Genomic DNA, 23,337 nt, shown 5'->3' on the forward strand with positions numbered 1-23,337 from the left:
CAAAGACATTATTAGAAAAAAGTTTTAGTCTTGTTGTTGGCCTCAAGACTTTTGTAGAAGTTTGGAAATACCTAAAGAATATCTACGTGCATACTTCTCAAGCTAGGGAGTTTCACTTTACCCAGTAACTCCAACTCTACAAGAAATGGAAGTCAACCCTACTAAAATACATACGTAAATTCAATAGTATTTGTGATGATTTGGCAGCTATTAAAAAACCTGTACCAGATGAAAATAATGTTTTTTTATCTTCATAATGGACTTGGTCCAAAATATGAGAACTTTGCTACCATTATGCTTAAACATCTGATTCCTTTATATTCTAAAATTATACCACTTATTCAAAGTCTTGAGATTAGAAATTACTCTCATGTCTCTGTAAAACACTCATATCCCAATCAGAATATGGCCCTTGTTGGACAACAGAGAAATTTGGGACCTAACCAAGTAAGAAGCAGACACAACTTTGGTGGTCAACAGTTTTTCAATTATCGGGAGCGTGGATTTGCTCAAACATGCCAGAACAATAATGGGGGACGTGGAGTGTTAGCGTATATATATCTCTTCATTGTATAGATATATATCTTTTGATAATATTAGGTGTCTAGGATTATGATAAGATTAGTTAGTAATTATCAATAACTGTTGATGTCTATCCATAACTGTTACTAGCCGTATATTTATATGGGGTCTTGTAGATTTTTTATTAATTAATAAAGAGAGGGTTTTCTGTAGTATTATGAGTATCCAACATGGTAACATGATGTGCCTCAAACAAACCAAGAAAGTGATGGTACATTTATGCAACATGTGAATCCAAGGTTCCAGCAAGATTCACTGATACAACAATTAGCTCAAACACCCCAGGAAAATTGTCAAACTTATAGAAAATTTGGACATATTGTATTAAAGTGCTGGCACTAATTCAATCATATGTACCAAAAAAAAGAGACATTCTTTAAGCTCTTGCTGTAGTGACTCTAGCAAATTCCCAACACTCGGAATGGTTCTCAGATACTGGTGCCTCAACTCATATGACAAGAGAACTAGATAAATCGCAAAACCGCCGCCCTTATAATGGTAGATATATAATCATGGTTGGAAATGATGAGCAACTTACTATTTTCACATGTTGATGATACAAATATTGATATTGGGTCTGAAAAATTGAATCAATCTAATGTTCTTTTGGTGCTAGAGATGAAAAAGAATTTATTATATGTTAGCTAGTTTACAAAAGATTTTCCTTGTATTTTTTAGTTCTCAACAAATGGTTTTTTAATTAAAAAAATGAGCACAGGGAGAACTCTAGCCAGTGGGAGTGGAAATTCTGGACTTTATGCACTTAGGATGTCAATGAAGCTTTATTTTCTAATCGAAATAAGAGAACATCAAAAGATGTGTGGCATCAATGGCTCGGACATCCTCAAAATAAAATTTTCCGTTACTTAAAATCTAAACAATTGATTAATGTTGATGCTTGGAATAAATCTCATTTTGTTTGTGTTAGTTGTCAGATGTGAACAAATTGTAAACTCCCGTTTAATAATACTGATAAGACCTCAACAAAACATTTTTTTAAGATTCATTTAGATTTATGGGATCCTGCTCCAATTTTATCTAATCAGGGTTATTGCTTTTATGTAGTGTGTGAATGATTACACTCGTTTTTATTGGATTTATCATTCGAAAATAAAATATGAAATTTTCTCTACATTTGTGGAATTTCATTGCATGGTTGAAAGGAGATTTCATAAACGAATTCAAATTTTTCAATGTGAAGGAGGTGGTAAGTTTGCTAAGAAAGAATTCATTGCTCATCTTACTGATAATGGAATTGTGCAACATATATAATGTTCGGGAACGCCTGAACAAAATGAAATAGCTAAAAAAAAATATATAAATATTGTAGAATTGGGTATTACAATGATGTTTCATGCACGGATTCCTAAACAGCTTTGGGTTGAAGCTTTCATACACCAGTCTTTGTCATAAACATGATTCCCTCAACCAATTTGTAAATGGATTCACCATATTCTTTGTTGTTTGGCCGCCTTTCAGACAATTATTCACTTCGGATTTTTGAGTGTCAGTGTTTTTCGTACCTTCGATACTATGCTGCAGAATTTTTTTGTCATCGTTCTCTTCTATATGTATTTTTGGGTTACAATATTCAGCATAAGGGTTACAAATGCCTGCATCCACCCACAGTGAAAGTCTATATCTCCAGACATGTATTTGATGGAAATATTTTTCTATATGCTAATCCAAATTCTTTGTTCGATAGTGCACAAGTTCAGGGGGAGCTGACTACTTATGCAGAATGATCTGAGTGTTATGAATTTGACTTACAAACTTCTTCTTCTGATTTATCACCTTCACATAGATCGCCCATAAGGGATGCCCAGGATGTGTCTGCTCCTCCAGTTGATTTGCTTATCAATAATGATAGCTCTCCAACTTCACTTGTAAAAGAAGTCGCCATCACTATTACACCAACACAAGATGTCTAATATGACGTAGTACATGCTCATGGTGATGAAAATATTATGACCCAAGAAACCAACCAATCTAATTTTTCATGAGCTCTTAAGCGCCATCGTCATCACATGGTCACTAGAACTCAAGATGGTACTCGAAAACTTCGAATTTTGTCATCCTTGGTAACAGACTCAAATGCTCTTGTTTTTGAAACTATCCATTGAGAACTTAAGTCCATCAAGTCTACTTCAGGCCATTCGGGTTGGCATCATGCAATAGAAGAAGAAATTAAAGCCCTAAATGTTAATTCCATTTGGGAGTTAGTTTATCGTTTTCCAGGTATGAATGTTGTTGGTTGTTGTTGGTTGTTGTTAGGTTTATAAGACTAAATTGAAGTCTGATGGTAGTCTAAAGAGACAGAAGATCAGACTAGTTGCTAAAAGATATAATTAAGTTGTTGGAGTTGATTTCTTTGAAACATTTATTCATGTTATTAAGCTTGCTAGTATTCAAATTATGCTCACCATAACTATTGTTCGTCACTGGCCTATCAAACAACTTGATGTGAAAAATGCTTTTTTGCATGGCTTTCTTAAGGAACATGTATTTATGGAGCAACCCCCTGGTTTTGTTAGCTCAGAATATCCAAATCATGTCCGTAAATCAAAAAAGGCATTATACCGTCTCAAACAAACATATTCAGCATGATTTGATCGATTTAGTGCCTATTTACTATCACTGAGATTTTATTGCAGTATAACTGATTCATCTCTATTTGTTTGTCGTACTACTCAAGGCATCATTATCCTTCTCCTCTATGTCGATGATATTATTGTTATAGGTGAAATTTTGATACGTTGAAATGGTTTATTTCCCAATTTGGAAGAAATTTTGTAATGAAAGATCCTGAATATCTTCACTATTTTCTCGGCATTGAGCTATCTTATTTTTCTGGTAGAATCTTTCTACCACAAAGAAAATATGCCCAAGGTCTTCTTGCTCGTGCCCAGATATTAGATGTCAAACCTATTTCAACCACAATGACAATGAATAATAATGTTTACAGGAATTCTGATAAAATTTTTTTATCATTCTCTTTATTGGAGAATCATTGGTGGACTTCAATACATCACCATAAATCGGCCTGACGTTTCCTATAGTGTTAATACAATGTGTCAATTTATACATGTCCTTACAATTGCACATTTATCAGGCAGTTAAGCGGATTCTTTGATATCTCAATGGTATACAGTCTCATGATATAAGACTCTTATCTTCTAGTTCCCTTAAGTTATATGCATTCTCTGATGCCGACTGGGCTGGGTGTCCAAACACTTGCCTTTCAACCACTAGATTTTGCACCTATCTTGGTTCCAAACACTCGCCGTTCAACCACTAGCTTCTACACCTATCTTAGTTCCAACTGTAAATCTTGGAGCGCTAAGAAACATTCAACTGTGGCCCGTTCAAGTGCTGAAGCTGAATACTGATCTGTGGTACCCACTGCTGCAGAATTGACATGGCTTTATTTTATTCATCGGGACAATGGGGTGCCACTTTTTCAGGCACCAATACTTTGTTGTAACAATATTAATGCTCTCTACATGATAGTTAATCCAGCTTTTCATGATCTTTGCTTCAAACTTGGACTTCCGATGCGTCTGAAGCCAAGTTTGAAGAGGAGTAATAAAAACAAAATTCAAAAATTCTAGTTTTGGAAAGGCAACAATCGAAATATTACTATTGCATTTTGAGATAATGTAACAAGATAGGAAATTATATTGCATATAACAAGATAGGAAAATGTCCATTATTCCGTTGTATCACTAATATATATACAATGAAAAAACCACCACAATGTTAAGGTGGGGTATAATTAATTTTCAAAAGTTCATTTCTCTCTCGAAAATTCTTTAAAAGCTTCACCTTAAAACTCATCGAAAATTGTAATTTTGGAGTAAAAAAACTTTCAAATCAATAATCTCGCCCTTGAGTATTATGATTCTAAATTTTTTTTAGAATTTCAAGCCCTAAAAATAGTGTGCATTATGACACATTATCTAGATAAAATAAGTTTGAGAAATTTCTTTTTTTGAGGTTGAGTATCGTTTAGTTGAGGAAGTTTTGCACGGGTGCATAACGCTCATCATATGTCTGGGCAACATGCTTACACTTTGTACATGAATTGTGCACATTGAGTGATTTGTGTTGTGTATGGTGCACAATACACAAGATTGAGTACTAAGTACACTTATACAGTGCTTCATGCACAGTGTTTTGAGGAACGTATTGCAAATTGCATGGTGCGCTGTTGCACAATACTCGTTATAAGTACGAGCAACACTGCTATACTTTGCACATGTATAGTGCACATTGAGCAATTTGTGTGGTGCATGGTGCACAATACCCCAAGACTGAGTACTAAATACACTTATATGGTGCTTCATGCGCATGTGTTTTGGGGAATGCAGTGCAAATTGCAAAGTACGCAAGTGCACAACGCTCTGGCAGACATGTACCTTCAAATGCATTTCATGAGTACCATGCGGTTAATTTGAAATAATTCTAATAGCCGACTTTTAAACAAAAATACCATATATTTCCCTTATTATTATTATTTTTTTACAGTTGAAGTTTAATTTTATCTATTAATTAATAGTATTTTTTTATTATAAATTTTGATGGATAGTTATTCTAGCCAAGAATTAAATTTATAAAACTTGAACCTTTTTTTTGTTTATTACTGAATTCTAGCTTTTTAAAAATTAAAATAACATGTGTGTATTATGTTGTTCCTTTATTCAATTTAATAAAGTATTACATTTTAACATATTATAAATTTTGTAAAATACTTTGTTAACTTGATGGGGGATTATATTGTCTCTTTTATAAAAAATTGGTTATTTTAGAAAACTTAAAAGTAATATTATGATGCATCTAATTGCCACAATGTAGAAAGGTGTGCAAAGGTGTGCTTGGAGTGAAACAAGTATAAATTAAAATGCTCCGGAGGAGCAAGCTATATACTTAATCCAAATAAAAACAAGACCCACTTATAAGTATTTTATAGATTTAAAATTTAAATAATTTATTTTGAACGTAACGAGCATTTAAAAGATGAAAAAATTAGTAAATCTTGTTTTTTAAAAGCCAACGTAATGTGTACCTTAGAGAACGTAAAATCAATGAACGCTCCATATATTATTGGATGTAGACTCATATGGAGATATGTCCCCTCCTTTTGATTGATTTTTTAAATGGATTTTAGAGCCAAAATGTTCAGATATGGAAAATGGTTTGATAGGGCTGCCATCTTTTTAAAATAAATAAAGCCTTACCTCATAACTAATCAAAAATAGCAATTCAAGTGTTGAAAAACTTTTCAATTGAATGTGAAAAAAAAAATGTATTTCAAGTTTCAAAACTAGTGTACATTGCAACAAGTTATATAAACCATCCATTTCACTTTAAAAAATAGTTCTAATCAATATGCAAAATTTGTATCATTTTTTGAGTTGCAAACTTTATTGTCGGTGTTGAAAATTGATTTTAGAACTATCATGAAGATGTCATATGCCCAAAGTGCTTTTCTAATGAAGATTTGAGGTGAGGCTTTATTTTGATTTCATAAACCTAAGCTCTATAGAAACCTCATCCTTTAGATGCACACATTATTTAATATATATATTATTAATAACAGAAAAAAAATAGAAAATACCTATTATCTTTGAGTTTTATATTTCAATAGATTTAAATTTTCAAAACATATATTGAATCATAAAAATTCTGAGTTTTACCTAATTTTGTCTCTTTTAAATTTATTTTTTTACCTTCAAACAAATATGACAAATATATATCATTTCTCTCCCTTCACATCATTTTCTCCTAAATTTCCCAATTTTCCAAACCCCTTCTCTCCTTATTTTTCTACTCTCTCTCCCCGCGTGTCTCACTGTCTCTTAAATTCTGCACAGGGTTAATAACTCTTTGCCAAGTCCATGCTTTTAGGCCTAACACTAATAAACACGTCTTTCTAAAACCCCATAATTTTGACAGAATCTGTCTCTCTTGTTCTTATTTACTCTCTCTCTCTCTCCGGCAAGAGCAAATCCCCATTTGCTGGTGCTCATGTCCATGCTCAAATAATCAAGTATGGGTTCATCAATAACACATTTTTGCTGAACAATTTGCTCGTAATGTATTCCAAGTGCCACTGTTTGGGAGAAGCCCGCAAAGGTTTTTGATCGAATTCTTGAGAGAAACCTTATATCTTGGACTTCCATGATAATGGAACTGTTCAGAATGGAGAGCTGGTGGATGGGTTGTTTCTTTTTCTAGAGATGAAAAGGGGAGGATTCATGGCCAATGAATTTGCTTTGGGTAGTGTTTTGATAGCCTGTTCAGGCTTAGAGGCTCTGAACTTTGGGTTTTCATTGCATGGTTATGCTCTAAAGATCGGAATTGAGCTTAGCGTATTTGTTGGGTGTGCTCTATTGGATTTCTATGGAAAATTATAGCTCATTTCCGTGGCAGAGCATGTCTTCGAGAGCATTACAGATCCTGATGTAGCATGTTGGAATGCTTTGGTTGCATGTTATGTGAATAATAGAGTTGCAGAGAAGGCACTCATGGCTGTTTCATTTATGCGTAAGCAAAATTTACAGTTGGAGCAGTTCACTTTCCTAGTCATGCTCAAGGCTTGTTCCATTTCTCGCAATTTTGATAGTGAGCGCCAAGTCCATGCTTTGATTATTCAATCTAAGGTGAGAAAAGACCTCTCAGTTATCTCTCCATGAGAATAACCCTGGCTTTCAAATAGCCGAATGAGAGAGATGTTGGAAAATGGAGAGAGAGGTTGATCGGGGAAAGGAGATAGAGGGGTTGCGAAATACAGAGAGAGAGAGAGAGAGAAGTTGATTGGGAAACACAGGGAGATATAGAGAGGGGATGGGGTGAGAGAGAGGAGTTTGGGGAAGCACGGGGTAGAGAGAGAGCGAGAGATCTGGAGAGAGAAAGTAAGGGAAAATGAAGAGAGAGATAAAAGGGATTTTAGGAGAGATAAATATGGTGGATATATCAAGGAAAGAGGTGGTTTAGAATGGAGGTGATTTAGAATGAGGGTGTTTATTTTTTTTTACAAAAAATTATCTTATCGGAGTTTTTCTGTGTAAGATTTTAAAGGATCGTCATTAAATTTAATATAAATTTTTTAAAAAAGTTAAGCTTCATACGTATATGATAATTTTTTGAAAAATCTGTATTAAATTTAATGGTGATCCTTTGACGTCTTACACACATGACTGGAAGATGTCCTATATGATTATTATTATTTTTTTATATTTATTAGAACTAAAAAATAGTTAAATAGACTCGGGCTAAGAGATATATTTTGATTAATTGGATTTATTGAGATATAAAAACAAAAACATATAGGGAATATAGGGATATTTTTCCAAAATAAAATATTTAATCGGCTAAAAGTAATATTTTGGGGAAAATTTTTAAATCGTTAGATTTTATTTTTAATAAAACCACACTTTAAGATGGAGGTGGATACCTTGAGGGACGCAAATGTGAACTTGCGTCCCCCGCCTCATAGACTACTTTTAGATAAATGATTAGGGCTCATCGGTCCCAAACGGTTTAAAAAGGAACAATAACACAAGAACTTCTCCCAAACCCTAGCGCGTTCTCTCTTTTTCTGTAATCTAGGGTTTATTCTATCTAGTTCGATCGACCCCTCAACCTCCTAATCTTCAGGTATGTGTTTTCCTATTTTTCCCCGTTCAAGTTATAGATTTGAAACCAAAACAACTATCTTATGGTTTTTCTAGGGTTTTACGCTTCGTTTTTGTGCAGTATATATTGATGCTTGTTATGGTTCCATGTTTTATCTCACTCTTTTATATTAGTGTATACTAGCCACTACTGGGATCTGGAAACTCTACATCTGTGGATTTGATACGATCTGATATAGATTTTGATTTTTGTGTTTTCAGCATATCAGTTCGTGGTTTGTCACCGTTTTTGAGTCATGGCCCTGGTGAGTTTGTTGGATTTTGTTTTATTAACCACAAAGAGATTGCTGTGATTTATCCGCCGATTATTACCATTGTTCTTTATCTTGTCTGTGTTATTTCTGTTATTTGATTTTTTTCTTATTGTTGATACATGCCATGTAGATTTATATTAAAAGTTTTGCATGTGAAGTTGCCTTCTTTCGTGAAAGGGGAATAAAATATTAGGTTAAAGGCCTATGGACATATGCATGGGACCTTAATTATTGAAATATATACTCGTAGAAACAATTTTGTTGTATTTTCTTTTCCTCCTAAATTTTAAGCTCTTTTGTAGTCCTGTCTATTACATCAATTGAAAAAATTTATGCCTTTGTTGCTTGTTAGTTTTCTTTATCTGTATAAGTTGTATTGGAGAATGTGATGTTATGCTGCTTGTTATCTTGAATTTTTTAATGAGGAATCGAGACGCACACAATTGGTCTAATAAGGGTGAGGATCTTAAACTTTCCCTTAACCCGTCCCAAGGTTGGGTAAAAGAGGTGGGTTGCATTAGGTAGGCACATAAACTCTACCACATCTTATCATGAATCCTGAACCTATGTTATGCGGTATCCCTATTGAAAGGGAAGAATGGAGGAACAAGATTCATGTAGCCGACCCCAAATCATTGGGATAAGGTTTGGATGATGATGATGATGACGAAATCAAAGCGCACTTGCACACTCACACACACATATATATATATAATAAACTAGTCAATTTTTTTTATATAGATTATATGTATAATCAATTGAACATTAAAAATTGAACAATGGAAAAATGAAATTTAAAATTTACTATGTAAATGTGGAAATCACATTCCACATTCATTATGTTTGAATGAATACCACTTTATAAATCGCCCAAGATCTTATCTTGTAATCTCTCTCAATACTTCGCGATGAATGAAATCCAAAAGGAATTGGATTTGAAATGATTTTGCAAAGGTACACTTTTTTTTGGGTACATATATCTTAAAAACAGTTTACATAATTCCATTTCTTATTTTGTTTTTGTTACGAATGATAAAACAAATGGGGACCAATGGTAGGGATTGGAATAACAACCCCCCCTCCCTCTCTTTTAAATATGGTGGAGAAGACCATATTGCCATGGCCTGAAGGCATTTCCTACCCTCAGGTCATTGGCAGCCCTAGTTGGGTGCCTTAGCTATGTGTGCACCTGTCCGACAGTAAAAATTTGAATATACTGTTGTAAAACAAATGGGGACCAATGGTAGGGATTGGAATAACAACCCCCCCTCCCTCTCCTTCTAATATGGCGGAGAAGACCATATTGCCATGGCCTGAAGGCATTTCCTACCCTCAGGTCATTGGCAGCCCTAGTTGGGTGCCTTAGCTATGTGTGCTCCTGTCCTACAGTAAAAATTTGAATATACTGTTGTAAAACAAATGGGGACCAATGGTAGGGATTGGAATAACAACCCCCCTTCCCTCTCCTTTTAATATGGTGGAGAAGACCATATTGCCATGGCCTGAAGGCATTTCCTACCCTCAGGTCATTGGCAGCCCTAGTTGGGTGCCTTAGCTATGTGTGCACCTGTCCTACAGTAAAAATTTGAATATACTGTTGTAAAAGTATCCCACATATGCTCCTGTAGTGATGATGTGAAATTTGACATATCGGAAGATTGTAATGGGGTGCTTCCTTTTGACTTAATTATAAAAGAAATGCCAGGGTTTGAACCATGACATGGTTAAAATCCATAGTCTGTTATTTCTTTAATTGGTAACTTTTGTACACGATTGTGTGAAATTTGACATATCGGAAGATTGTAATGGGGTGCTTCCTTTTGACTTAATTATAAAAGAAATGCCAGGGTTTGAACCATGACATTGTCTAAAAGCCATAGTCTGTTATTTCTTTAATTTGGCAACTTTTGTACTCAATTATGTAAAACAGTCTTTGACTTGTTTGATATGTTTTGATTCCTTATCAGGGTAGGATTTCCATTATCACAATCTTTGTGAATATCCTAGCTATTCATAATTCTTGTCAGTGCAAAGGACAGAAACACAATTGCTAGTTTTCTGCGCTGTATGGAGTATGTACATACACGTAGTTCTGTTATATTGCACATAATTGTGCAAATTGAAGCTTTTCTATGACAATTTGCAGGAAGTCACAAAAAAGAAATAGAAAAAATGAGACAATTGTAGGCATTGTAGCAGTAAGCATCGGATGGGGCCTTACGAAGTTAATGAATTTCACCATGATTTTTTTGGGAAGTGGACTCAGTGGTTTTGAAAGTTTGAGGAGCTTTGAGTGCAGATATTGATTAAATGTATTTGAATGTTAGTGGTATTGTATCAAGATAATGAGAGGGGGTTGTCAGGTGAGAGGGGAAGGTGTGAAGTCTAATATGTCAATTTCATGTGATAAGTTGGTTGGAGCTGGTAAAAGACTTCCTAAAGAGAAATTAAAGAGAGGTTGAATATGGAAGAAATGTTAGTTTTTTGGCTGATTTGTGGGGTATGATAGATGTTATCATACGTGTTACAATTTTATTTGTTTGTTTATTTTATATTTGTATTTTTCTTTTGGTGTAATATAAGTCTCTAGTGGGTAGTAGATAGAGACTGTTACTGCATCCGATTGCTTTTGAGGGAATTGGGCGGAGGTGATGTGGTGGCCTAAATTTAGATGGTACTTAGGGGGTGAAAATTTGCTTGAGTTAGCGAGGTGACCGAGGTTTGAGGGTCCTTTGTATGGATTGGTTAAAAGCAGTGTGTGTGTGCGTTTAATTGTGAAATTTCGATTGCCTTGGTACTACCCTCTAGTGATTTGCCCCTAATTTCCTTGGACAATCTTTCATGAGGACTTCTTGTATCACTGAGCAGTTTCAGTGCTTTACTGGTCTTTGTAGAAGTATCTGGTCTTATGCCCCTTTCATTATATATTCAAGATACTTACATTACATGATGAGTTATTTTCATTAGTTTTTTTATTGATCAAAAGATATCTATATAGAAGTATTAATGTGTAACTTGCTGTTTGAGGCATTTCTATTTTCATTAGAATTTTGAAAATCTTTAATCCAAAGCCTCATTAAAAAAATGAGGAAAAGATTACATATCATATTAGATAAGCGGTGCAGTGAATATGGGATGTAGGAGATACATGTCAAGGAGACAAGATGTTGCTCCCCAAATTAAGGGCCCATTTAAGCACTTTCTCTATAGGTAGATATTCACTCTCTACATTGCCATCTCTCAAAACATGAACGAGTCAAATGATCAATGAGGTTATTGATGTCAGGAATCCTGTCTGTTGGCTTTGCTACCCTCCATATATGTGATTTATCTTTCAAACAATATATGTCTGTGGAATCTGTAATGTTAAGAGATAATAAATTGAAATGTAAATTTTGAACTCCTGTCTATGACTTATTTCTCATATGTTTTTCCCTTAAATCTCTTCAAAGAAGAATAGATCTACAATTCCTAAATCATCTACCTCCTCACATTCCTCTCTCAATCTCTAACTCTAAGAACTTTTCGTATATTTATCTCCATGTCCAACTCTGTATAATTTATAGGTTGTCTCTTTCAAAGATTAGGAAAATAGGAATCCTGTCCCATGTTGTTCCTAAAATTTTCTCTCTTATTTCAAATTGGAATTAATTTTTTTAAAGCAAAGTATATAGATAATTGAATACGGTAAAAAATCTCATCATCATCATCCAAGCCTTTATACCAATGATTTGGGATCGGCTAAAAAATTTGATATAAATAAATGTTGTAAATAAGATTCCTTTTAAAGAGTAGATGAAGAATTTTTTATCATATGGCATAAATTAATAAAAAAATAAAAGAAATAAATTTGACCAAAATTATGACAAAATAGGATAAAGTAGGATTTCTTTCCTGTCCTATTGTACTAAACTGACATTCATTGTTTTTAAAACTGAGAATATTAATAATTTGAAGTTTAAATAATTTTATCATAGATTAGATGCTACGAAGGACTTTTCTTAAGAGTAGTTGAAAAATACGGTTGTTTTTATTATCGCATAAATCAATTAAAAATAAAATGAGAAGTTGTATGTGAGTAAAAAAAAAGAAAGAAGAGTAACAAAAAAAGAAAAAAGTAAAGTTACCATAAAATTCTCAAATTAGAGGCTCTTGCAGTGCAATGCACGTCCTTGCCGTGGATTATGTACATGTATGTTCATTTTGTATATGTATAATGACATTTCCTTGCTGTGGATTAAGTGTGTAAAGGTATGTTCATTATGGGTGTTTTGGATGTATATCATTCTGTTAAATTATAAGGATATCTAGTTTGTGGCCTGTGCCATTCACGGGTGAAGCTAGAAAGAGGATAGCAGTGAGAAGGAGAGGAAAAGATAGAGAGGTAGTGTGGTGAAATAACTGTCATTTTACGTACCTACTTTTTTTTCAGTTTGGGATTTGGACATGCATCATTTTTTTCTTTTTAAAGTTTTGACAAATAAAGAATTTAGGCATAGTAGATAGATGTGCTTTAGGGAAGTGAGAAACTGGAAATACCTTGTCGAAGTCTCACAATATGATTTCTTTGTGCTACAGACTTGTATGCACTTCCATTTTAGAGTAGCATAGTTGTGATGTACTTGCATTGCTGTATTGAGTTGTTCTTCAGTTCTGGTTTTGAATTTAATGTATACTCTTTTGGAAGAAAGTATCTTCCCATAGTTCCGATACATAAATAAACTGCTGTGTCCTATATGGTTGCATGCATAATTGAATTTTTAGTTCTTTTGCTTTTAGTTTTTAAGTGGTCACTGACTCACTACTGGGTCATCGGTCCATGGTCTAGGCCTTGAATAATTCTGCTGCCCTCTGTATCTAAATGTTGTTATTATCTTGAAAATCACAACATTGAGATAGGAATCTGTCATATGATAATTGTGGTATGTATATATTGAAGTTGCTGATTGCCTAGTGAAGTGGTTGCTAATTAAGGTTTTAGTATTATCGAGACAGACTATCATAATGTCTTGGTTGAATCTGGTCATTGACAAGCAATTCAGTAGCTGGATGGGTATGTTGTTCTTTTAATATCTATTTTTCAGTCCTGTGCTAACATTTCTTTGCACCCATACATCCACTGCCAATCTAGGTCCTTCTTTGGTATTACTTGTTTCATGTGTTAACTGACCCAGTTTTTGAGTGTTCATAACCGTTTTATGTGGGTATAATTCTTTTCTGAGCTAAATGGTTCTTACACTTCCGTAATTATTTTGTGCATTTTTCTGTGGATCATTTCTATATGCTAGCGACCTTATTGTTCATGATATGCATTAGGTAAACTTTCTTTCGTGTTAAATTATAGTCATTTTGAAATTTATTCAATAGGGGTTGTTTTTTCTCTCTTTTTTTAAACTGTTAATAACTTAACAATTGTATTAAGACGTGGTCTAAAAGTACAAAAAGTATTGGCATATACGACCTGGGTGCTCTATACAAAAGCACACTAAAAAGCCCACGACAACAAAAAAGGTTGCTCAAAAAATGCTATACAGCATGATTGTAAACTAAAAAAAAAACTACAAAAAAGGAAACGACTCAAGGGTTAAAGATCAGTGAGATGCTGAGATCGTTCCCTGCCTGCCATTCTGCATGGCTCCTTCCTTAGTTTGGGTGTCTCCTTCCTTACCTGTGTTTTTATTGTATATCTAGTTGGCTTGCTTTGTCTTCTTGGAAAATTTGTCTGGAGCATTATGATAATTCCTCTTATGTATTTTTGTAGATCTTGCATGCAGGGAGCAACAATAAAAATGCTTTCAAGCCGCTGATTGCAGCGGAGTACACTGGTGTGGAAGTCAAACTCGTCGAGTCTTTTGAGATGGGGGTTTCTAATAAGACTCCTGAATTTCTTAAGATGAACCCAATGGGCAAGGTATGAATTCATGTGATCCCCAAATTATTTTGCGTTCCACTAATGCAGGTTTTCTCTTTGTAGTGGATGAAAATGCTCAATGATTGTGCAGGTTCCCGTGTTGGAAACACCTAAAGGTCCCATATTCGAGAGCAATGCTATTGCACGTTACGGTGAGTAAATGCATTATAGCTTTCTGTAGATGGAAACATGTTAGAATTTGTGTCCTGATGGTGTGTTATAACTGTCTTTCTGCAGTTGCTCGTTTGAAGGGAGATAACATTCTCTATGGCTCTTCACTGTTTGAATATGTAAGGCACACGACAGTTTGTCTTAAATGCCCTGTTTAATGCTCAACTAACTCTGTACATATGTGAGCATGCATACATAGCTGCATCTCTGCCCTTATGCATCATATGTCATGTGTATTTGTGTGCATGCATTTATGCGTTTTGTGCTGACACGCACCCATAAATGGTGCTATTTTTCTTTTCTGATGGATGCATATAGACAATGCTTTCGTCACTACTGTTTTGCGTATTACTATGCATTGACTGTGTTGGCAATCAATGGATTTTCCCTCTAGGAGATTGTTCCTACCATTGTATACTCTGTTATACTGTTAAGCTATTTGTTATCTTTTGACATATTACGTTGTATAGGCCCTCATAGAGCAATGGATCGATTTTGCATCTCTTGAGATTGATACTCACACTAGTCGGTGGTTCTACCCTAGATTGGGTTTCATGGTCTACCTTCCCCTGGTTAGTAAAACTTTCTTGTGATTATTTTGTAGTTTAAATTCTGGTTCTGTGGATAATTGCTGTAATTATTGATTCATCTCACCACTCTGTATTTTGTCATATGAAGGTTGAGGAAGCTGCCATTGCTGCTCTTAAGAGGGCTTTGGGTGCTTTAAATACTCATCTTGCATTGAATACATATTTGGTTGGGCATTCTGTTACGCTTGCTGATATCGTCATGACTTGCAACTTGTGCATGGGGTTCTGTTGCATAATGATCAAGAGTTTCACATCTGAATTCCCTCATGTTGAGAGATACTTTTGGACCATGGTGAACCAACCCAACTTTCGCAAAGTAATAGGTGAGGTCAAGCAGGCAGAGACTGTGGTTCCTGTTCAATCTGGAAAGAAACCTGCTCAGCCCAAAGAAACAAAGCCAAAGGCCAAAGAGGAGTCCAAAAAAGAGACAAAGAAAGAGGCTCCCAAACTTAAAGTACAGGAGCCTGCTGATGAGGAAGAAGAGGCACCAAAGCCAAAGCCAAAGAATCCTCTTGATCTGTTGCCTCCTAGCAAAATGGTGCTGGATGATTGGAAGAGGCTATACTCCAACACCAAGACTAACTTCCGCGAGGTGGCTATTAAAGGTACATCCTGCAGAACCTGATGTGTTTAGAACAATGCCTTGGAGTTGGCTCTGGACTATGATGATGGTCCAGAGACCTCCCATCTTGGGGAGTCAGTGGGTGACCTTGGCCTCCAATTTCAGCCCTGCTAAAACCCAATTATCTAACTGTCTTTATTTTAAAATTATTAAAAGAAATTTGAGTAGATAACCTACTAGTTTCCTCATTTATGAGAAAGTGCATCATATCTAAATGGTGTTGCGCTATAATGATTTTCACACATCATTAATTCACCATCCATCCCAAGCAATAGACACTGGAAATTTAAGTGTAGCTCCTGATGACTGATTTTCTCCCAAGTGGGGTTAGTTAATTTCCACCATATGTTATTGCGAATGGACAGGGATTTTCCAGTTTGGGTGATGTGTGACTGAATGAATTTTCTAGTTCTCTTCGTGCATTTAAATAATTGAAGTGATCTTTTATTTTGTCAGTAGGGGATGGACTTCATATACATCTTGCATGCATGTATTTTATGCACGGGTTGAGTGGACTGACATGTTGGCTTACTCAAGTTGAGTTATAGAATCTTTTTTATGAGCAATAACTTTTATGCTACTTGTGTTTTGTTTTATGCAGGTTTCTGGGATATGTATGACCCCGAGGGCTACTCTCTTTGGTTCTGTGATTATAAGTACAACGACGAAAATACCGTCTCCTATGTCACCCTTAACAAGGTTGCGGGGTTCCTTCAACGAATGGATCTTGCCCGCAAGTATGCGTTTGGCAAGGTGCTGATTATTGGGTCTGAACCACCATACAAGCTTAAGGGCGTTTGGCTTTTCCGTGGTCAAGAAATTCCACAGTTTGTCTTGGACGAGTGCTACGATATGGAGCTATACGAGTGGACAAAGGTTGACATAAATGATGAGACCCAAAAGGAGCGTGTTAATGCCATGATTGAGGATCAAGAACCCTTCGAGGGAGAAGCACTTTTGGATGCCAAGTGCTTCAAGTGAGGTGTGTTGGCCCATATAGACCTTTGACGAAAAGGTATGCTATTTAATTTTAGGACATGTCTTTGATTTCTTAGGATTCTCTATTTGAGTTTTGTCATGATATGTACCGAAGCCTAGCTCATAAGACTCCATTCACGACTGATTGTCAGCTTCTTGATGATTTTTGGATGCCAAGTGCTTCAAGTGAGGTGTGTTGGGCCTTAGACCTTTGACGAAAGGGTATGCTATTTAATTTTAGGACATGTCTTTGATTTGTTAGAATTCTCTATTTAAGTTGAGTTTTGTATTAAAGCGAATTCTCTATCTAAGTTGAGTTTTGTATCGAAGCGAATTCTCTATTTAAGTTGAGTTTTGCATAGAAGCCTACTAGCTCGTAAGACTCCATTCGTGACTCCGATGATTGTCAGCTTCTAGATGATTTAATTTTAGGACATGTCTTTGATTTAGAATTCTATATTGAAGTTGAGTTTTGTATCGAAGCGTAGCTCATAAGACTCCATTCGTGACTGATGATTGTCAGCTTCTCGATGATTTTTGTAACTCGGCTGAAGTTTTGCTCTTTATCTCTATTATCTCGTCCTTAAAATTGGTTGACTGGTTTTGGGTTTTTGTATCAGTAAGCTGGTTCTTTTACTCCTGAGAAACAAGAGTTAATATGGTTGTTATCAGTGGCTAATATTGTCTGTGCTCGTGTCCGTTTTATTTACACTCTTTTATTTTATTTTATTTTATTTTTTGATAGTTTTATTTTATTTTTTGATGATTTTATCTCATTTTTTGTAATTATACACCCTTACTATTGATATTGAAATTATACAACCTTACTATTGATATATCTAAGTACGAATACAAGTAATACATGTGTGAAAATATTGTTGGCTGAATCCCTTCTATTTAGTCTCCTGGACACGTACATATTAGAGTTTCTAGATACATTGACCCATTTGAATTTCTCTACCTGCATGGTTTGATTGTGTGGGTCAATTTTCAGTGTGAAAGTTGTGGGGACCCTAGTTGTGGGTTGTGTTCAATAAAGGAATAAGTATATAATAATCATTTATTTTTAATATAAGGAGGTCACATTCATTTTTAGCTGTTGAATTTGAAATTCGGTGGTTATGATTATAGTATTAATTAGAAGTTCAATTGAGAATTTTTTAAACACCTTGACATACGCTTAAGCTGCTGTTTTAACATGTGATAGACCTCCCTGTGCCAATGATTGTGCCTAAGAGTGAACGTGTTTGATCCATGGAATTTTGATTTATCCAATCATCATCATTATTAAAGTTTTTTCCCAACTAACATTATCCAATCAAATTGAAGTAAATATTCAATAAGGCTTGAAATAAAACTGCTTTATTGAATCAATTGCTTTAGTGAAAATTACTTGGATGTTAGTTTTCTATGCAAAATCCATTAACCGCTAGTGGGAAAACTGATGTTCGGTGGCTCTACAAAATGCATTAATTACTAGTGGGAAACATTGGTTTGGATGTTGAATATACCTTCTCTTGGAAAGCGGATGAAGCAGTGGTTTTGCAATGGTTTGCTTGTCCGGATAAATGCAATCATAAAGGTACCTTGTAGAATAAATAGAAGGGTGAAGGCTGGGGCTTCACGAAATTTGGTTATGTCAACAACTTAACCCCAATGGAAAAAGTAGCCTGCAAATCGGAGTCCACAGTGGATCGCTGAATATTTAAATGGAGGGTCAAGAAACATGTCACTAGCTGGTTCAATTATGGATCCATGGATACAATATTTGCAATTTTTGTTCTTTCTTTTAGATCCATAGTTGTTGAAGTGGAGATGATTGAACCAGTCCGGAGCCATCGCCTAGTATCCCTGTTCGTCCCTCCAAGGGATGCTTTTTTTTGTTATTTATAGTAGATATTTTGTTCACTTTTTTTTTTTTTCCAAGGGTGTTTTAGAGTAGGAAAAAGTTTATATAAGGTTGCAACCTTAAAACGTAGAAATACGGATGCACGTCAAAATTCCATCGGAAAAGGTTGTTTTAATGTTGAAACCTCTAGTTGATCATATCATAAATAAATTTTTTTATTATTTATTGTAGATATTTTGTCCACTTTATTTTTCCAAGATGGGTTGTTTTAGAGTAGGAAAAAGTTTATATAAGGTTGCAACCTTAAAATGTAGAAATATGGATGCACGTCAAAATTCCATCGGAGAAGGTTGTTTTAATGTTGAAACCTCTAGTTGATCTTGACATATAGATGTATGAATATTACAAAAGAAAAGATTTTAAGTTCTGGAAATAATGCATCTTACAACACATTATCTAGACCGTCTATTTTCAACATTTTCATATGATTAAAGATCTACTTGATTCTATAAAATTTTTGAAGCTTAAAATTTTGTAATTAGATATGAAAATAGATTTTTAGATAATCTTAATAATTTTTTACACCAAAATTATATGTAAAAATTTGGAAGTGCACCTTAATTTGATTGTTTAAGGTTGCGACCTTATAAAAACCACACCATGTAGAGTATAAAATATATACTGTAATTTGGTACTTTCTTATTGGAATCAAGAAAAAGTTGGTACTTTCCGTCTTGGATTTTTTGACCTGTAAAACAGTACTAAGAAAAGTACTAATAAAAAGAGAATCTAATGAGTTGTCAAACATCCCTAAGCATCTCATTGTATAAAATATTGGAAATGTTTTTATTTATTTTTAGTATATGGTTTGAAGAAGCTTCATGGACCAACTTTGCCAACCAGAGTGTTGGAGAGAGCAACTCGGGCCGGGTGCTCCTCCCAGGCCAGATCAGAGTACTCGGACTAATGTCCGAGAAGCTTTTGCCCGAGTATGGGCAAGGCATAAAATGTAGAATACTAAAACTTCAAAAAAGAAAAAGAAAAGTAACTTTAAAGTAAAATAAAACAAAACACATCTTAATCACCTTAATAAGCCATATTGGAAAAATGAAAAAAATAAGTATTTATGTCTAAAACACTTCCCATCTTTGTCAAAATAATAGAAAACATACAAAACCATATTACTAAGAGATATTTGGGTACCCAACTAAGGGATATTTGGGCTTGCCAGGGTGACGAGCCTGAGTAATCAAACATTATCTAACCAAATAAGGCGATATTTTGTAAAATAGAACAAAATATTGTTTTTGTAAAATATGATCTTTGAGATGGGGCGGCTAATTAGCTTAGGGTTGACTTAGTGAACTTGCAAGGTCGACTTGACCCCGGGATCTAGGTTTGGATCCTAAGCATGGACGCAATAGGTCAGGTCTGGGTCCAATAGATCTGGTCCTAGATGCCTGGGATTCGGTCTAACCTTAACGATTCAGGTTTGGGTCATGGGTCAGTTCTCAATCTCACAATTCCTATATCTGAACCATTAAGTGTCTCGGAAATTTTTAGGGTTTAAGATTTTTACCTTCAACCTATTTAAATTCTTGTTTTAATAACGGTTAGTGTGTGTTTTAATGGAAGTTTCCGCTTCCAAGGTAATAACAATTCCCACGTTTGTCGCGTGGGAAGTACAACAATATTTTGGAAGCTACTGCTTCCAATGGCTTCTAAAACAAGACACTGATTTGAGAAGGCCATGGCTCCTCGCGTCGGTGGGAGAGGCTAGTTTGGCAGCCACTTCTTCCACCAATCAAACATGTGACTAAGCTTCGATGCATTTCTTGGTTGGATTTTCTCATTTGCGAAGAAAGCCCAAGAGGGTGTCAAATATTGTGTTAATCAGTCGTGTTTGGCTATGGCTTACAAAGATCTCAAACCTCAGATTCAAAGGTGAGCCAGGTCAATTCTATTGTTATTGCTGACTTTTGAGGTTATTAAGCAAAAAAGTTGTAAAGCTCATCACTTCAAGCTTAAGGTTAACCAGCTCACAAAGATTTAAAGAGTTACATCAAGTCAAATTAGCTTTTAAAATGTCAACTTGGACATAGCCAATGAGGCACGCATGAGAGATTGAAGAGAGAGAGAGAGAGATATTAGGATTTTGCATAAGGTCCGAGGAACTAACCCGGCCTCGAATGTGTTTCGCGGTAGAAAAGGGTGAGGTTTATATATAGCGCGTCCACCGTAAGGGGCACGTTTGAGATACAGTTTGTGTTTTGAAACTTTTATTATGGCTTGAAAATGTGTTTGTGCCGCTGGTTATAGAACTTAAAGCATAAAAACCACTGCATATTGAGTTTTATAAACAATTGAAAATCTTGAAATTAATGGTGTAGACAACTTCTTATATTTCGAACTTAAAATCTTTTCGTATTTCATATCCCTACATATTGAGGTAGAGTTGATCTACTGGGGGGCTTTTCAATAGGAAAATTGTTTTTTAATATAATTATTATTTTTCGTTTTTAATTTAATTTAATTTTTTTTTTTTTCATATCCATGATTTGCATGTTAAAGACTATGTATTCTCTAAAAATTAAGATCAAATTATATTTAAAAAATACGTTTATAGCCAGGCCCGCATTTCTAAGGGCTGGCCACATAGAAAAGGTGTCCTTTTCAATATCCAAAAGGGAAAAGTTTATATAGAGCTGAGGCTCTAAACAATCAAATTAGATCCTACCTAAAAAACTTCATTAGAAGAGGTTTTTTTGATACCCAAATATCCTGAAATTGATCATCTAGACATCAAGATGCAAATGCATTAGAAAAAAATGGATTTCAAGCTTTGAAAATAGTGTACTTCTTTGCGCATTTTTAGACTATTACTTTTCAAAGTTTATTTTTGCAGCTTTAAAGTTTATAAATAAAAGTAAAAACATATTTTAAGGCTATCAAAATGATTTTTAGTATTGAACCCATATTTCTCAACGCTATTTGTAGGGTCTAATTTGATTGTTTGGAGTCTACGTTCTATACAAACCGCACCCATATCAAAATCACCTTTTATTTGCGGGCTTTTTAAATATAAGGTCGACAGCTTGTATGAACTTTTTCATTTTTTAGAACAAAATGCAGGGAAAAGTTTAGAAGTATTTGTGGGAGCTTATGTTATATCACCAAAAGATAAATTAAGTTGCCCATAATAGCAACCTTTGAAAGAGTCCCATTTCATTGAGCTTATCTTACCATCCAACAAACATGAAGCATGGATGTCAAACTACCCCAAGGCCAAGAAACCATACGAGGGAGGTCGAAGCTAGGCGGAGGGGTCAGTGTATCCGATCCCTCGGCGCGAGGTCGGGAAGAGGTGGAACACAACACTTGACACAATCCCAGCACCTAATGGTAGGTTCACAATCAGAGCCCGGCTGTTAGACCCAGCATCGGGGAAGAAGCAGTGTTGCACGTTAGAGTCACCAAGAGACAGTGTCAAGAACACGATCACTGACAAACATGCATGAACCACATCGATCCGTCGCAACCTGTAGACCGATAGCCTCTCGATCACTCTCCCTTGATCCCTCTCGTTGTCATTGAACAAGGCCATGCCCTTAAACGTTGCGATGCCATAGTAGACCTTACCGTCTCGTCCCTTAAAACTATCGGTGAAGGAGAACAGGAAACATGACAGCGAGGAGAGAACCACCAGAGCACCGGTTAAGTACTTGTTCGCAGGATAACACATGCCACGATTGGTGAAAGATGGCGACAGGGCTTGGAAAGTGAGCACGGTTCCAGTAGGCAAGAGCTTCATGAGGTTCGCGGCACTAGCTAGAGTCTTGTCGACTCGAACATCGGATGCAATCCTTGGTGTATTCCCTTGGCTTGCATGTGTACAAACCTGGCTGGTTTCCGCACCCTTCGGGCTCGGATGGGTCTCGACAAGGTCGATGTTGGGCTCGGTGACATGAGCCAAGGACTCGGCCATGGTGGTTCATGAGGGTTGCATGGGTTTGAGGTTTTATAGGGCCTTTCATGGTGGAAGAAAGGAAGTTGGTACTTGGGAAGGGGATTAACTGCGTCATGTACAAAGATTCCATTGGTGGGTTTTGCGTGCTTAACGGCCTATAACTTTGTGATCACGTATCCAACGATCATGCTCCTGCAGGAAAAATTTCTATACTTACTCCCTTGAGTAAAAGAGCAGGTTAGAAGGATTTATTTCATTCTAAATTTTATGGATTTACTTCAGAATCCCCATATTTATCGGAGAAAATAAATTTAGATTTTCAGTTTTTAAAATATGAGATTGTCTACAAAGAAACCATTTATCTTTTGTACAGAAATATCAAACTACAAGAATATCAAACTTATTCATACTCATTAGATGTCATAAAGTCTGTCTTGGGAATTTTTTTTTCCAGAACTTTGTGTCTATTAAATGACACTCTTAAATCTACCCATTTTGAAATTTAGAGGACAAGAATGATTGGAATCTCATTGTAAAAAAAAAAATGATATCTTTTTAGACAATCCCTTAAAATAAAGATTTGGGTGTCCTATTTATGTTGCATATTAGATCTTTATTCTTTTTAGGCTCATAAAGAATGCATGTGTTTTATTTATATATTTATTTTTGAGTTAGGCGTGCTAGATTGAAGTGGTTACATCCCTGAACTTTCAGAC

The 23,337-nt window shown here is 35.3% G+C and overlaps 2 protein-coding genes and 1 non-coding gene across 6 annotated transcripts; 2 read left to right on the forward strand and 1 right to left on the reverse strand.

Annotated features, from left to right (window-relative positions):
- The first annotated feature begins 6,839 nt into the window (after positions 1-6,839).
- Positions 6,840-7,277, forward strand: LOC148779646 (putative pentatricopeptide repeat-containing protein At3g15130). The gene is made up of 2 exons (XM_088852683.1): positions 6,840-6,953; positions 6,999-7,277. Exons 1-2 carry the CDS (start codon positions 6,840-6,842, stop codon positions 7,275-7,277), a joined length of 393 nt encoding a protein of 130 aa, XP_088708809.1.
- Positions 7,278-8,169: 892 nt separating this feature from the next.
- LOC18435694 (elongation factor 1-gamma) lies at positions 8,170-17,169 on the forward strand. Of its 4 annotated transcripts, none has more exons than XM_011625595.3 (9): positions 8,170-8,241; positions 8,481-8,524; positions 14,295-14,444; positions 14,536-14,596; positions 14,682-14,734; positions 15,086-15,187; positions 15,294-15,810; positions 16,429-16,842; positions 16,958-17,169. In XM_011625595.3, the coding sequence occupies exons 2-8, from the start codon at positions 8,516-8,518 to the stop codon at positions 16,806-16,808; spliced, it is 1,272 nt and encodes a 423-aa protein (XP_011623897.1). In that variant the 5' UTR covers positions 8,170-8,241; positions 8,481-8,515; the 3' UTR covers positions 16,809-16,842; positions 16,958-17,169. The 4 variants fall into 4 exon arrangements, with proteins under 4 accessions (XP_011623897.1, XP_088709270.1, XP_011623896.1 ...); XM_088853144.1 differs by having other exon boundaries at positions 14,308-14,444; XM_011625594.3 differs by having other exon boundaries at positions 16,429-17,169.
- A 4,612-nt stretch (positions 17,170-21,781) lies between these two features.
- Positions 21,782-23,029, reverse strand: LOC18435695 (protein DMP2). Its single transcript, XR_016045461.1, has one exon. It is a non-coding gene; the product is annotated as a protein DMP2 (transcript).
- Positions 23,030-23,337: the final 308 nt, after the last annotated feature.

The sequence above is a fragment of the Amborella trichopoda genome, chromosome 12 (assembly GCF_054954075.1).
Source record: "Amborella trichopoda isolate Santa Cruz 75 chromosome 12, AtrichopodaSantaCruz75HAP2 v2.0, whole genome shotgun sequence".
NCBI classification, from domain to species: domain Eukaryota; kingdom Viridiplantae; phylum Streptophyta; class Magnoliopsida; order Amborellales; family Amborellaceae; genus Amborella; species Amborella trichopoda.

Excerpts from the sequence above, each read along its gene's own strand:
- LOC148779646 (XM_088852683.1), top strand. The coding sequence starts at position 6,840 with ATGGCCAATGAATTTGCTTTGGGTAGTGTTTTGATAGCCTGTTCAGGC. Across the intron at positions 6,954-6,998 it reads AGATCGGAATTGAGCTTAGC|CTCATTTCCGTGGCAGAGCA; the intron begins GTATTTGTTGGG and ends GGAAAATTATAG.
- LOC18435694 (XM_011625594.3), top strand. Across the intron at positions 14,597-14,681 it reads CAATGCTATTGCACGTTACG|TTGCTCGTTTGAAGGGAGAT; the intron begins GTGAGTAAATGC and ends GTCTTTCTGCAG. Across the intron at positions 15,188-15,293 it reads TCATGGTCTACCTTCCCCTG|GTTGAGGAAGCTGCCATTGC; the intron begins GTTAGTAAAACT and ends TGTCATATGAAG.